This window comes from Primulina huaijiensis, chromosome 3 (assembly GCF_012295235.1).
Source record: "Primulina huaijiensis isolate GDHJ02 chromosome 3, ASM1229523v2, whole genome shotgun sequence".
Classification (NCBI taxonomy): domain Eukaryota; kingdom Viridiplantae; phylum Streptophyta; class Magnoliopsida; order Lamiales; family Gesneriaceae; genus Primulina; species Primulina huaijiensis.
In genome coordinates this window covers 2250731-2266565 of record NC_133308.1, presented here as the reverse complement: position 1 = coordinate 2266565, position 15835 = coordinate 2250731, and the positions used below count along the sequence as shown (strand labels likewise).

The 15835-nt window shown below is 33.5% G+C and overlaps 2 protein-coding genes and 1 pseudogene across 8 annotated transcripts; 2 read left to right on the top strand and 1 right to left on the bottom strand.

Annotated features, from left to right (window-relative positions):
* Positions 1 to 5064, bottom strand: LOC140972985 (transcription initiation factor TFIID subunit 15b-like). Of its 7 annotated transcripts, none has more exons than XR_012174560.1 (8): positions 4714 to 5064; positions 4451 to 4574; positions 3222 to 3915; positions 2735 to 2885; positions 2576 to 2654; positions 1063 to 1269; positions 891 to 942; positions 1 to 205 (listed from the first exon to the last, which is right to left on the bottom strand). XR_012174560.1 is itself a non-coding variant. In XM_073435484.1 (6 exons), exons 1-6 carry the CDS (start codon positions 4895 to 4897, stop codon positions 1161 to 1163), a joined length of 1341 nt encoding a protein of 446 aa, XP_073291585.1. In that variant the 5' UTR covers positions 4898 to 5064; the 3' UTR covers positions 319 to 1160. The 7 variants fall into 7 exon arrangements, 1 of the variants encoding a protein (XP_073291585.1); XR_012174562.1 differs by having other exon boundaries at positions 909 to 942; XR_012174557.1 differs by having other exon boundaries at positions 891 to 1269.
* A 1999-nt stretch (positions 5065 to 7063) lies between these two features.
* LOC140972067 (protein DOUBLE-STRAND BREAK FORMATION) lies at positions 7064 to 10223 on the top strand. The gene is made up of 5 exons (XM_073434537.1): positions 7064 to 7215; positions 7315 to 7522; positions 7934 to 8077; positions 9044 to 9185; positions 9814 to 10223. Exons 1-5 carry the CDS (start codon positions 7151 to 7153, stop codon positions 9972 to 9974), a joined length of 720 nt encoding a protein of 239 aa, XP_073290638.1. The 5' UTR covers positions 7064 to 7150; the 3' UTR covers positions 9975 to 10223.
* A 3100-nt stretch (positions 10224 to 13323) lies between these two features.
* Positions 13324 to 14533, top strand: LOC140972066 (LOB domain-containing protein 12-like; annotated as a pseudogene).
* The last annotated feature ends 1302 nt before the right edge of the window (positions 14534 to 15835 follow it).

Genomic DNA, 15835 nt, shown 5'->3' with positions numbered 1-15835 from the left:
TTTCGCATGCTGTAGTAAAGTTTCAAATTTCAAATATTTACATTTCGTATACAAATAATTCCTTATTAAAAAAGAATTCTTCATACAAAATGTGTTATAGTGAAGCAGTTGACTAAATCAGTCCTAGATTCTATAATTGTGTATTCCCGGATTTTGTCAAATCTTTTATCGTCGCGCACATGCGAGTCCAGCGAGGTCCATGCCCCTACAATATGTGTACGTGATATAGCAATTTAGACTAGAAAATAATAAAAGGAATGAGGGGAAAAACCCTAAATGAGACTTTTCACCCTTGTACATGTTACAGACTTGGAAACCTAAACAAAACATAGAAATATTTTTGTCATCCTTGTTCAAGAGTAATTAACAAACACGAACTGATTCCTTTAGTTCAGGTGGCCATTACCAATATAACAAGAATTAATAACACAATAATTCTTATCAGTTCAGATGACCATCACACAAATTGCTAGAATTAATAATCTGAACTAATTCCTCTTCAAATTTTTTTTAAAAAAATAGAGTAATCCGAACAAATTATTTTAGTTCAAGCAAGCCTATGCAATAGTCATCTCATATGATGCTCACAAGAAAGAGGTGGGAGCAATAAGAATAGTTTTTGGTTCACCAATGGATTCGAGGAACAAGTAACTTGATTCAGTCACATCCACATCATAAAAATATGGAATCCACAAATCTCATATTCGCCCACGACAAATAAGGTAGTTGACGATAATAGTTCCTCGCTTACTAGCAGATAGAATTTTAAGTAATTCAAGTCATTTTAGATTTAGACATTGATGTTAGGAATCTGTAATAAGTAAGAAGACATCACAAAATGGACTGCCTGTTGAGAGATTGTGATTATGCAACTTCAGAAAGCAACTCACCTGACAAGTTCAACTTACCATTTGCAGCAGTTTGGAGAATATCCACTTCCCTCTATAAAAACATTAACACAGCTCCAATTAATCCCAGGCCATACCAAAGAACAACTCACTAGTCTTAAAATGGATGTAGAATGGAGAAAAAAGGTATTGCTCAGGGTAATGAACAACCTACCTCTTAGTCTCCAGTCAGGGAACAAATCCATGCAAGGAAAAAAAATTAAAAACTCTTCCCACCACAAATATTAGTACATAAAAGGCTGCCACAAAAGTCTAGTACGGACGAGAACGGTTTCCTCCGTGGTAATTTCTATCAGGACCAGAACCACCATCTCTATAATTGTCTCTGCGTCCACCACCATAGTTGCCTCTACCACCACCACTGTTAAGAAAACACAAGATAACACATCAAACTCACACAGCAATAAAGACTTAATTTCTTTCATGACAAGCCAAATCCAAGAGCAGAAAGAAGAAAAATTTATATCCATCTCAAATGAGAATTCATAAAATCATGATCATGTAGGCATCAAACAATGATTCAATGCAAATCAACATCACATCGCAGAAATGACATAAAAAATTGCTCGACGAAAATAAAGATCATGGCAAGTCCTCACGAACTGGTGAAAGGCATTGTCTAAAAGTTAAGAACAGTGAAAGGACATCAAATAGAATAACCAACCAAAATCAAAGCCACAAGACAAATCTTTTTCCCTAAAATAGAGGTAGAAATGCCTATGTGAGTGCCCTACCAAACAGTTAACTAGAACAAAAACAAAGGTGGAATGATTCAATAAAAAAAGAATTAAAAAGATGAAAAGCTTAAAATCCAAGTGAGCCAAAACACCCCATTCCAATGTGACTAACCTCTCGTAACAAAAACACTGGATGTGAAAGAACTGATTCACACAAGTTTAGTCCTGGATCATCAATAATAAAATCACAACTACATGTAACAAATACTACCCCTTCTCAGTTATATACAAAGAAGAAAAGTGAGGCTCAATGAGAATGGGAACTGCAGTAACCTAGTCTTATTCTTGTCAGGAATCGTTTCCGTCAACTCACCACAAATAATCAAAAAACAGAAACTCATTAAAGAGCTAGAAATAATCACTGTCCTCCATAAATGGAAAACCGGGATATCAAAGTTTATAGCAAATAGCACAAAGCATAAATATGAACCCTTCATGTCAAATCCAAACAGCCACAGTTCACATGCAACTGCACACATGGATAATTTTATCATCACCAAAATCATGTATGCCAGTAACCCAAGCAAATAGCACAAAGCATAAATGTGAACCCTTCATGTCTAATCCAAACAGCCAAAGTTCACATGCAACTGCACAAATGAATAATTTTATCATCACCAAATCGTGTATGCCAGTAACCCAAATGCACATAGGCATTTATCTGTAAACTCCACTTAACGACGCTGGCAAACACTAAATGACTAAATGTTAAGTTGATAAGTCATACATAACAGTGGATAGATTAAAAACTGACCCCGTGTATTAATAAGTGCAATAAAATTGCCCAAACAAAAGTGATGATGAGTTAATAAATGTTATGAAATGATTTTTAAATAATATTTCCAGTCTCCATAAATAAAAAAGAATGATAATTCAAATGGAAGACGAAGGCGTAATAAACAACCCATATTCGAGGAAATATCAACATACCCAGAACCATAAGTAGGAGCCTTTGCAGTAGATTTTTCTGCCATTGAAACTTTAATTTTGTAACCTCTCATGTCATGCACTGTTGAGGAAAAAACCACAAAATATAAAAAGAACAAAACAAAGAATTTCACTCCAAAGAAAACCGAGTTAAGATCATACTGTTGAAAAAACCACCGGCAGAATGTGCTGCACATGGATCTTCATAAGACAAAACACCATCGCCTTTGTTGTTTCCTTGTTCATCAGTATATAATTTTATGCTCCAGGGCCATTGGTCCTTGTAGCCTCGCTTTTGCTTAATTCTTGCAACCTATTATCACAGAAAAGACTCAAAATTTTCAAGCAGCTTCATGACTGCCTTTAATACATATTCCTTGTTGGCAAAATAAAGCAAATGCAGAAATAATTATGAATAGTTCTTTCTACACAACCCAGAAGGGACAACTACGATTAGCATGTTACATAGTACTTTAACCAGGAAAAACAAGCAAACTCTAGTGCATCAAGAAAGGCTGGACTGACTAATCAGAGATGACGCAGTAATATAAATGTATACAGCTACAATAACTTCAAATTAATTGCACAACCTGCAACAAAAATTTGCAAATGTTTGTTTAATGGAAATAAGATAAAGAAATTTCTTTACTTGGCCGATACTTCCAAACAGTTCTCTAAGCTCTTCAGTTGTAACATCAGGGGGCATATTTGATATATAAATTCTGGCATTATCACATGAATCCCCACAATTTTCATCACATGGTTTGGCCTTCTCAGGAGCATCCACCGCTACCCCACTATAACCTCCGTCTGGGTTTCGATGACCCCCACCATATCCACTTGACGGACCACTTCGTCCACCACCACGCTTATCACCAAATGAGTCACCACCATAACCAACTGAAGCACCATATGATGGAGGATATGAACCAGGACCCCCAGAATAGCTAGCAGGGGGAGGAACAGCATCGGGAGCATAACTAGGGTTCCCACCATATGTATTTGGAGGTGGAGCATAACTTCCACCAGCACTTCCATAAGATGGGAGAGGAGCAAGAGCAGCAACCTGTCCATAACCTCCAACATCCCTCCCTTGGTTACCACCATAAGATCCACCTCTCCCACTTCCACCATCATAGTCATTACCACCGCGGCCACTGCCACCATCAAAACTGTTGCCTCTGCCACCTCTTCCACCTCGATTGTCCTCGTAAACCCCGCCGCTTCCACCTCTAGAATAACCACCACCGCCACCTCTACCCCCACGATCATCGCCACCATTAGGAGAAGGTGCACCACGTTTGTTGCACTCGGTTCTTCGAGCAAAGTTCACATTTCCACAGCTATATTCATAGATCCAGAATTAATTACAGTTAACAGATGAAAAGGCTCAAACATCAAAATCTAGTTTTCAGCCTCTCAAAACATAATACCATGACCGGCATACTTTAACTACTAGCAAATCAAAGAACTACAAAGCGTCCATAAAATTCCACTGTACTCGAAAACATTGATACCCCTATAGCATGGTTGTTAAAGGTTGCTTCGCATAAACTGTGGCATTATAACACAGATAGTAACTGGGGGCTGCTCAAAATCAAGCTCTACCTCCAGAAGCATGGATATTAATTTCCAGAATTCTATCAACACACTATTCGGATGGAGGACCCAATCACTATTTCCTTATCAAACTAAAATTGTGCTACTTTACAGTATAGAATAGTTCATAAAAAAATTTCCGAGCTAACAGAAGAGATGCCAGGTTTTCCCTTGTTCAATTCCCTTCATAGTATCGACACCAAATATTTTCACAAACGCGAAATAATAATCACGGAAATAAACTTGAAATCAAGTTAATCAACAGGTAAAATGTATTACCTTTGATTAGGGCATCGCCAATCACCTTCCCTGCCGCTTCCCCCACCACGGCCACCTCCTCTACCGCCGCCTCCCCCTCCACCGCGACCCCCCCGATCACCTTGATATCCCCCACCACCTCCACCTAAAACCACAGAATCCCGTCACAGTTAACAAAATCGAATACCGAAAAAAATATAACGCTTAAATTAAATTATATTAAATATCCTAGATTTATGAATCAGGAAATCTTTGAGACTAACTACGCAGGCATATATCAATACCTCTATTACCGCTGTACCCACCGCCACCTCGTCCACCGCCTCTGTTGCCGCCGTAGCCTCCACCTCCACTATTTCCTCCATAACCACCATATCCTCCACCTTCAGAGCCAACGTAACCCCCGTAACCTCCACCCATGGCCGGTGCCGCAGATCCACCACCTTCCTGTTCATACATGTCAGACATCCTCTAAATCTACTAAATAAATGTAAATTCAGAATTTTTTTCGTAAAGTGACAGAGTTGTAGAGTTCCTTAAGACGAGAAAAAGGGGGCGAGGAGATAAACTAGGGTTTCTCCCCGTTATGCGTTCTTATATGCGGTCGATAGATGTTACGACTTACCGTAGGCCGTTCATTTACACGTTTATCACTAGCTTGTATATATGGTACAATAATTAAATAAATTATCATAATTTATTAACTCAACATATATCATATATGGGAAATATTGATAAATAATTTTATTTATCTCACGTTTGATATCATTTTAAAAAGCCCATGATCTTTTGATAAATAATTTTTTTGAAGGATAAAATGTCTCTTCTATTAGGTGTGATAATTTTAATTAAATGATAAAAATCATCACAAATGACTTAATTGTCCTCAATATATAAAAATCATATACATGATCAAGTTCTAAATTAGTATCAGATGATAATTATATAAATGATTTTTATAAATCTCTGCTAATAGGTAGAAATTAAAATCAAATAAATATTTTTATTTCTTTTTATATATTATATAATATGATAATTATATAAATGAACTTGAAATAATTATATAAATGATTTTTATAAATCTCAATAAAATTATTAGTATCACTCGATTAACCTTAAAAATTGATATTTGACTTGACTCACAAAATCAAGGGCTCAATTATCATATTATATAATATATAAAATTAGGTAAAAATAAATAAATAATGCAAACACTGTCGTCACATAAACATATAAGAAATATGAACACAAGCAACAACTTTGAAATTATAAAATTTATTATGATAAGGTTAATTTTGTCATTACAATCTAATATATAAATTTAATTACTCTTATTAAAATCATACAAAGCATTAAATATAATATCATACATCTTATTTATCATTAACTTATCTTTATATTATATATCACATGTTTATCCTATCATATATACCAAATTATGCCTAAATAGATAATTGTACATTATCTATATTAGATAATATGAACAAAACCGCTATTTTGACGCTTTTCTTTTAGATGCGATTCAATTTGATGAACTCAGGTTACAACTCTGAAAAAAAAGGCGACAGAAATCCAATTTTATGGCTGCTTTTGTCAAATATTAATATTAAACGATATAATATCAAATGAATATATGTGTTACGGTANGTGACATAAATTTATGAGATTTTGGTCTCAATAAATTTTAATTTTGTATATTATTTATATCATATGTAAGATAATAAACCAAAACAATAAATGTATGTACAGATCGTTGATATTATAATACGAATGTACGAATTTAAGTATCCATCGAATCAAATAAGATATATAATTATAATTTTTATGTATGGAATATTAACAATTTTTTGTCAATAAGTTACGTATTACTGAAATTAAAGTACAAATATGCATTTCTTGTAACAAATGACTTAAAATGAGTATCAATCAATAAATGAGATATAAGTAATATAATTTTGGATTTTTAAGACATGTGAGTTAGATAGTAGAAACATATCATACAGAGACTGAAATATAGTTCACATTTGTAATTATATATTGAATCCCCATTAACCGCATTTTTTTTCTCTTTTCAATTTATAGAATCCAGACAAATCACTTGACAAGTCCAGTACTTGTCCGTAGTTGTATCCATATCTAAGTTTTAATATGTTACATTCTCAATTTTTTGGAATGTGCACTACAACTTCATGTCAATTTCATTTCCATTTATGTAAATATGTTAGTGTATCATTATGTTTGGAGCAATAATGTTCTGCACCTTATTTTAATTTCCATAGCTGAAAATCGTTTTTGATAAGCAAATAATCAAATATTTACTTTACATTCATTGTTTTATTAAAAAAACCCCTAATGTATGAGAATCGGTGCTTACTTCTGAGTTAGTGGAGAAAATAACATTGGTCAATTATCATGAGTTTAATTATTTTGATTTAACAATTTATCGGACGAACTTGTAACATATGATTTGTGTGAATTATCTGGTTAATATGGTTTACAGGCTACTGCATTAGTGTAAAAGTTTATCGAAAGATAGCTGTTGCGGGTTTATGTTTCTCATAAGTCGTATCATGTTTATTCGATAAAATCGGAACTGATCGAAAACCGAAGCACCCTTCGGTGGGAGAAATATTTCGGTTCGGGTTCAGAAATTCAGATAGTCCGTTTTGTGGGCTATTTAACGAGGCCCCTTCAAATTTTCAACGGCAACTACTTTCTCAAATGGCAGACGCTACTCATGTGAATCAGCAAATCACCTTCTTCCGCTCGCAAATTCATAAGCGCAGGTCAGATTATCTTTCGCTCTGATCTCACTCTGCAGATTTTATTTGACTTCAGCTCCAGCGATCGAATTGTAATAATCGCTTGAATTGGATTTGTATCAGTTTTGACGAAGAAACTGTTCATATTCTGGAATTGATTTTAGCCTCCAAGGGCGTTGAATCTCTTATTGGAGTCAGATCTGCCTTGAAGCAGTTTATGAGATCCGAATCTCTATCCATTGTTCGAGAAATCGCGGAGGAGCCTGTTGAGCGGAAGCTTATTTGCGCTGATTTTTTAATCCGTGTTTTTGCTCTTATAGGTGACGCTGAGGTAATCGGTTCATCGATTAGCAATATTATCGCACAACAGCTATTGTTGTGAAAATTTAAACTAATCCGTTGAATCGTAAATTAAAACATGTATACTTGTATGGTTTATTCGTTAAATTTACTATGAATTCATACGGTGGCAACACTTGACAATACTAATATTTTTCATACGACAGTTGCATGCAATGAAGTGCAGCCACTATTGACATCTAGTGATGCAGAGTAGTTATTTACACTTGGGGTGGTTTTTAGTCACATTATTTTTCACACGCTCTATTGTTGCGGCGCAAAAGATATGTGCAGGGGTTGCACATTAAGTAATAATTGTTCTTTCTAAAATGCTTCATATTTTGGAATTTGGATCAATGGCTCAATTATTGATTTTGGTGTTTTTTAATTTGATTTTCTGTAGAGTTGCTTGGCATTGAGATATGAAGCTCTGGTTATGCGAGAACAGAAAACCGCGACTCACCCTGGGCTTCAAGTTTCTTCCGAAGAATGGCAGACCTTGGCTGAACATTTGATTGAGAATGGCTTCTATTCTGTTGCAAACAAGGTATATGGTGTGATCAAATTCTTGAGATTGGAACACTATATCTAGGTAGTTAAAATAGCATCGAGTGGTGACTAGTTAACATCACCATTACATAATATTTGAGTCCCGTTATTGGTGTGTCATCGCTCTGTTGCAAAATTTACGTCCATGTATTGTAAATGAAATGCAAAATAATTGAGTCACTTTTGGGCAAGAGACACTCAGACACCTAAGAGAATGTGGCAATTGAATGGATCTAGGGCAAACTGCAGAGATTAGAGACCAGTGTCCCTGGTAAACTAATTATAGTGAGGATTATGTTTTGACTGACTAGTTATGTGCATTTCACACACACACACTCTCTCTCTCTCTCTATATNTCTGCATCAGGAGTGCCTTTGTTACTCAAGTTTTTGGCTTGAGAATCTGAATCTACTGCCCCTTGCAGCTGGGAGGCCTATTTACCATCATTAATAAAACATCAATTTTATCGAGTGGAAACCAATAAGAATATAATTTGATGGCGTTTCAGTATATTTAGCTAGCTCGTACTCTGTTTTTACATGTACTCAAACAAAACTTAAATTCAAATTTGTTGCAAAACGGTTACGCATTCTGAGCGACTAGGCTGAATATGTTGCTGCTGTCAGCTGGAAGGCACGACGTTCCTTTTTTCTACTTAAATGCCATACTTTATGGTCTTGATTAGTCTTAATCAAAATGAAAAACCTGATGCTGAGGATGAAGAATATTAAGTACTGCCACTGACTTTGAACAAGAATTAAATAAACCTCAAAGTTAATTCGTATTTTAAACTTAGTTCTCACTTCATCTTTTTGACAGATGTTTCTTCATGCTGAACATTGAGCATCTGATTCATTCAGTTCCTATTGTTTGGTATTGTGTGACTCATTTGAACTTCTTACCGAGAAGCTGTAGCCAGATAGTTAACAGCTAGATGATTTTAGCTTTTGCTTTTTAATTGCAGGTGTGTGACAAAGCTCTGATTTGCCTCAAGGCGTATCATGTAGCAGATTCTAAAGCAGAAGAATTCTTGCTGGACGTGCATGCCATTAAGAAAATCAAGGGACTAAAGGATGCAGCTGTACTATCAATGTCTTCACAATCTGGTATTTAAATTATCTATTTTGATGTTTCAAAATAGAAATCACCAGCAATCAGCAATTTTTTTTGTAATAGATAAAAGAGTAAATTATAATCTTTTCCAAGCCGAAAACTCTAACTATTCTTACCAGACCTCTCCACATTTTGCAAATCATGAACGTTCACCCCTGGAAACCTCCCAATCATTCACTCAATTACCTTCATTACCAACGATAAAGGATATGCTCCAATTTCAGATATAACGACGATGATGATTAACACTCCATTTGTCTCTCACTTGAAATTTTTAACTCCCAGAGGTCATCGGCAATGAACAGTCCATTTGTCTCTCACTTGAAATTTTAACTTCGACTAATCTTATTTCAATATCAATATCTAAAAATCAGCCTCTTAATGGATGAATGTCATTACTTCCATATATCTTATTTGAATGTTAAATAAAAAGAATGTGCTCCTGATTTGATGATGAACTTCGCTGTCTTACGCACAGCCATCTAAATGAAATACAGAAACTGTCTTATTGAGTCTGACAGAGTTTAATCCTCGAACAATTGAATAACTTGAAATTTTTGTTTCACTATTAAAAGTTAAAGATAATGGATTTCTACAATTATGATGTTTGTGATGATTCAGTCCAGGCCATGGCAGCAGAGTACCTAAAACAGAAAACAGTTGAGGAGAGCACACAACATACTCTAACCTCTATTGGGACGCAATTCTCAGGAAGCTCAAGGTTTAGAAGTGGGATCAGAAAACGTAATTTTCATAGATTGAAACACTCCCAGTCTCTATGAGACTTCTTTGAAAGCAAGAAGTTCAAATTTGAGCTACTTCTCTTCTGCCATTGATCTCTTTATTTTTTATTTCAATTATTTTGTTAGGGAAAGAGCCGTTCCTCATTCCTCATGTTATGTTATGCAGGTTTAAGGCTTTGTTTATTTGGCTGTCTTGACATCTAGTTTATCTTTCTTGTCCATGTGGTTCGGGTACATGTCAAGATGTTTCCTGCAAGTATGGATAAAAAAAACCATTTTTGTAGCTTAGAATTTTATCGAATCTATTAATTCGTAGCGAACTGTAGACTAATCTTTGTTAGTTTCTTGTCAGATGATTATTCAAAAGTTAACCATTGGAAAGAGAATGAAATAAAATTTCAACGTGTGAATGATTTGGGACGAAAGAAAGAAAGTGCAAGTGAAATTTTAGCTAACTAAAGAAACTGAACTTAATCATTGGATAAAAGTTTGAATATGTTGTGATCAGATTTTTTTTTTAGCCCCTTTGCATGGTTTGGTATAACCCTGCCCCTACACTGTAGGATGCACGCACCACACGAGTCAAATTATTCCAAGATTTTAGGATGTGATAGAATTGCTGGATTTGATTTAGAAGAAGGTGATTGATTTGGAGAATGATTCGAGTGGGATATTTCGAATGGCACTAATATTGAGTCTATTTGACATCTACAATAATAAATATTGAAATTTTTTAACTTGATATACAGTGAATTTGAAATTCACTTGAATTTTGTTCATCCAAACAAGTTAAGGGATATAAAATCCATTTTAATTTTAAATCCATCAATTCAGCCACAATCTTAGTTTTCGAGAACTAACTGGTCCAACACCGAGCTAGCTACTTGTTTCAACTCTAAACATCTCGAAATCTCATGGATAGAAATGATTCTTGTATTAAATCGTGGACGTGATTTTGTTTATTTTCCCTTTTACAGTCCAGGAAATCTCTGAATTATATTTTACTTCTGAAACTAGGCACCCCTTGTCTATGCGTCTATAATTCATAGGGATGGCTTCTTAGAACTTGAAGTTTAACTCGTTAGGGAATTTTTTGCAGCATGAAATTAGCATGGGGAAAAATTGTTTTATTTATCTCATCCTTTCAAATTTGACTTCCTTTCTGTAGCATATGGCAGATAATGTTATTATATGGTATTTGAATTTGGAAAAAAGAGCATACCATATTTGAAATAGCAAGGGAGTGACCGCGAGGTTTTAGGAAACACTTTCTATATTTTAGCTACGTGGAAGTGTTTTGGGGTGTTTGTAAATATCTGATTCTGCTTCGATTTATGTAATTGTTAATCAAAAAGCAAAATTGTGAATTTTTATTTCTATTTTTTGTTAATGATATTAAATTATACTTTACATTTGTATCCTTAAAAAATATGTCATATTCTACAATTGTTCTCAATTATTTTTACCATGCATTTATCTCAAATTCAAGTCTTTTACTTTTTTTTTATAAATATTTTTGGAGATTTTAAAATTTTAAGTTTTATTTATATATGACTTTTTAAGAGTTTCTAACGGAATTTATAAAAATTTCAATCATATTTTATCACAAACATTTATTTTTAAAAACAATATTTTGCAATTCGGAGATATATAAATTTTTTTATGATGTATGGATTGGATACATTTGAAACTTAAAATACAGTTTACATTTTTTTTGGGGGTAAAAATATAGTTTTTGTAAAAAATTTTCCAAAAATAATAGCTATGACAATTAATGTCAAAGATTGCTCATCATCCCAATACTCGAATCTTCCATGTCACTAAGCACATTTAATGTAGTTGCATTGGAGCTCTGACGTTTTGTTTTGTCTTGAGACGGTGAAGATGTCTGTTTTTCCCCATTTTATATATTCATAAACTTGAGGGGGAGAAAATTGCACAAAACTCACACTCGGTAATTTGAACACTAATAATTCGACTATAGTCCCTTGAACGATCTTTGTGATTGGTTTAGCTGAATATTGATTTGCAGTGAAATTGATGCAGTTAATGTGGCCTATGGAGGAGAAAATATGTTAATTTCACGTTTCGGATCATTGTACTAGATATTAATAATAACAATAACAAAAACAAACTATCAAGTCTGTACAAAATGCTTCAGCCTATTGTATGAATCTCAAATCTCAAACTCTATAATCATCGATCTCAGGATCATTTGACTCACTCGTGCTACGCTCTTAAATTATAGACTTTATGGGTAATTATTTATTGTCATACATATTTCAAAATCAGCTACCAAGACAAAATTGTGCAACATTACATCAGTTCTTTCAAATACTTACGCACCCACCACATTAAACCCAAAAAAGGTAAAAAAAAATGTTTCAACAAGTATTTTTTAAATGAAAATATCAGAAGCTCATGCAATAGAGCAGTTAATTAAATATGAACCTAATATATATATATATATATATATAAAATATTTCGTAGACATTATAGAATTGGTAGGGAAGAAAGCTGTTACAATTTCTTTGGAATGGCGTATTAGAAGCTCGAAATCATGTGATGTGCATTAAATGCGAGCTTAAGAGATTCCAGCTTAGGGTTCCCCCGCTCTTAATAAATCTTGGAGTATCGATGCATTAACCACAAGATGATGACAATTTAAATTAATTGATGCATAGGTAGCTACTAAAATAGGGACACTTGTTGTTGTACGTAGCCGGGTGTCTGAGTTGATAAAGTAATTAGTAAATACGATGTCAAATGATCACGAATTTATTTATCTCTATCGACATTTTTTCAATCGAGTATGGTTTACTTGGTTAGTTTAGCTAGTGTGGTTTACTTGACAGGTGTAGTGCAACGCTTTATCCACCACAAAAAAAGTAAATATTAAAAGTAATCGTGTTTAATATATTATTCAGCTATACAATATAATTTTTTCAAAAATAAAAAATAAATAGAAGGAACCCAATTTTGCTAGGTGAGAATTTTAACATTGAATATGGAGTATTTTTGTGTAAATAGTGCAATGAATATTTTTGTTTGATGCCCCATGTGACGGAGAATAAATATAGATTTAAGAAGCAAGCACAATTTAAAGCATCTGATCACTTGATTATATAAAATTAATATACATGATTGTGAATTAATTGTTTTCATATATATATTTTCAATTTCATTTCATGAATATGCATAATTAAATTTCATGCACGGGAGTATAAAAAGGCTTTAATGACCCCTACAGCTTGTCCTCAAAATCTATCGATTATATGGAGTCCTTTCTAGTTTTTTCTGTAAAATAAATTGACATGCAATATCAGTGTTCTCTATATATATGTATGAAACTGGTTGTTTTACTTTTACATGATTAATGAGATCTAAAATGGGAGGAGGACCCTGTGCTTCCAGCAAACTGCTGCGACGCCGGTGCTCGAAGGACTGCATCTTTGCTCCTTACTTCCCCCCGATGATCCTCAAAAGTTTGCTATGGTTCACATGGTCTTTGGTGCCAGCAATGTCACCAAGATTTTGCAGGTATTTCTTTCTTTCTTTCTTTCTCAATATTAGTAGGTGAAGTTCAAATATTGATCTTCGGGTCAATCAATTGGTCAATGATTAATATATATATTAATATTTTAGTTTGAATTTTAAGCTATGGCATAATCATATAAAGATGTATTTAATATCCTCTCGAAGTTCAATTGGAGTATATGTTCTGCATTGAAGATACATTTTCTTTACTATGAATGAAGTGTTAGATCATTTTTCATAATTTATTTATTTTGTTGATAACGAACAAAGTTTACCACTGCGAAATTTACAGGGATCGAAAAGATGTATTGTTTCATGAAGAGTCGCGTCTGTTCTGAATCAAAATTTCGTTTCTATATATATGACATCATTAGTTCAAGAAAGATATTCAGATTCTGATTTGATTTAGTCACCTACAAATACAGAATATCTCCATTGTATCCTGAGAGAAATTTTTTTTATCCCAGTGACTAAAGTGAGAGAGAAAATATTTCTTAAAAGAAAGTATTGTAAACGTGCCTTGGAGTTCATTTATTTAGATCCGAAATATTCTCTCAACATGAAGTATGAACAAAGTGCGTGTATAATCAATTAATAACTTATTTTTAACTTAGATTGATTTTCGGAGCTAGTAGTCCAAAACTTGAATCCACCCTTTACTCAAACCCTATAGTATATGTTTGTCTTGGAAATTTTTCTAGGAGGTTCCGGTTCACCAGCGAGCAAATGCAGTGAGCAGCTTAGTATACGAAGCGAATGCAAGGATGAGAGATCCGGTATACGGATGCGTAGGGGCAATATCATATTTACAAAGTGAAGTATCGAGGCTGCAGATGCAGTTAGTTGCGGCTGAAGCCGAGATTCTGATGTGCATTGATCAGATGCAACATCGAGAACAACCCGCGGCGCCGCAGCCTCTATCAGATTATGACAAACCTCTTCTCTTTGCTTCTTCCGATGACAACATTAACCTTTGCGACTTTCAAAACTGCCATAGCTTTGCTACTACTATGATTAATTATCATGTCATGCAAGATCCCGTCAAGAGAGAGTCCGTTTAGTGTTGATCGCTGGCGTCAAGTTAAATTTACAAATTTTGCTTCTAAAATGCATTTGGTCCCCATCCCCTTGGAAAAAAATATTCATCTTCGGCTAAATCAATATTCATAGATATGTGTTTGAGTTACTAAAAAAGTTGACAAATGGTTTAAAATACCAAAAAAAAAAAACATAGATAGGCATAATGTTTGTGTTTGAGTTACTATTGAGCTACATGGTTCAAATTATTCACATCAAAAGATAATCCATTCTTACTAAAATAAAACTCAAAAACTTTTATAAGACAATATCACTAGTCAAGTTTGTGAGACAAATATTCTATTTAAGTCACTCATGAAAAAATATTAATTATTATTATAAATATGGGCTCGTCTCATGAATTTATCGTCTCACAAGTTACCTACTAATAATAAAAATTAGGCCTGGCCCTTTGCAACAATCTCATTTAGGCTGCCACTGAATTTAATGATTTTAGATTTGAGAGAGATATTTGATGGATGAATTCTATGGGAAAATTTGAAATACATTATTTATTAAAATAGAAAGGAGAATTTCTATTCCATCGTGACTAAATATTGAGAAGTCCTCGATCTACTGAAGTTTTATGAATTGGAAAAAATATATGAGGAGAGTTCCTTCATAATTGTGGGTTTACTTGGCTTGATTTAAGATTTGTTAATTTAGCACGTTTTTATTTAATATTATCAGAAATAAATGGTCTAAATATCTTACAAATAGGATTTTATTAATTTGACCAAAAATCTTTTGCATAACTGCACCGATTGACAAATTTATAGATTGGGATGTAAATTGGGCCATATAATTTCCACGAATCGGACCGAAAAACTGGGTAGCCCATGCTAATGAATCTTATTTAATTCGATTTGGAAATTTTAATGCGGTCATGAGAAATGACAAGTTGAGATCTGAAATAATTAAAAAAAAAAAAAAGGAGTGAAAATGGAAAGAGTCATTCTATATGTATCCGTATAATTAGATTTGTACAATAATTTTTATATTATAAAAAAATTCAATACAAAAATTAAATTTTTCAAAATTTTATGATTAATAATACGAGATAACAGCAAAACATTTCAAAAAAAAAAAAATCAAAATCTCATTATATAATTGATATAAACAAAAAAACTTTTGTGAGACAGAATATCTATGAAAAAATATTAATTTTTATATTAAAAATATTATTTATTATTGTAAATATGACAGTCTAATTATTATAAATATCTATGTTTTGTCGTACCTTTAGGCTTTAGCATTATTCAAATTGAAATAACCGATTATTTACT

What these genes read in the sequence shown, in the direction of transcription:
- LOC140972985 (XM_073435484.1), bottom strand. Translation starts at nt 4,897, where the DNA reads ATGTCTGACATGTATGAACAGGAAGGTGGTGGATCTGCGGCACCGGCC. An exon ending in TGGGTACAGCGGTAATAGAG is followed by an intron (nt 4,575 to 4,713) that starts GTATTGATATAT and finishes CTGTGGTTTTAG; the next exon opens with GTGGAGGTGGTGGGGGATAT. An exon ending in TGGCGATGCCCTAATCAAAG is followed by an intron (nt 3,916 to 4,450) that starts GTAATACATTTT and finishes CTATGAATATAG; the next exon opens with CTGTGGAAATGTGAACTTTG.
- LOC140972067 (XM_073434537.1), top strand. Translation starts at nt 7,151, where the DNA reads ATGGCAGACGCTACTCATGTGAATCAGCAAATCACCTTCTTCCGCTCG. An exon ending in TCGCAAATTCATAAGCGCAG is followed by an intron (nt 7,216 to 7,314) that starts GTCAGATTATCT and finishes GATTTGTATCAG; the next exon opens with TTTTGACGAAGAAACTGTTC. An exon ending in ATCAATGTCTTCACAATCTG is followed by an intron (nt 9,186 to 9,813) that starts GTATTTAAATTA and finishes GTGATGATTCAG; the next exon opens with TCCAGGCCATGGCAGCAGAG.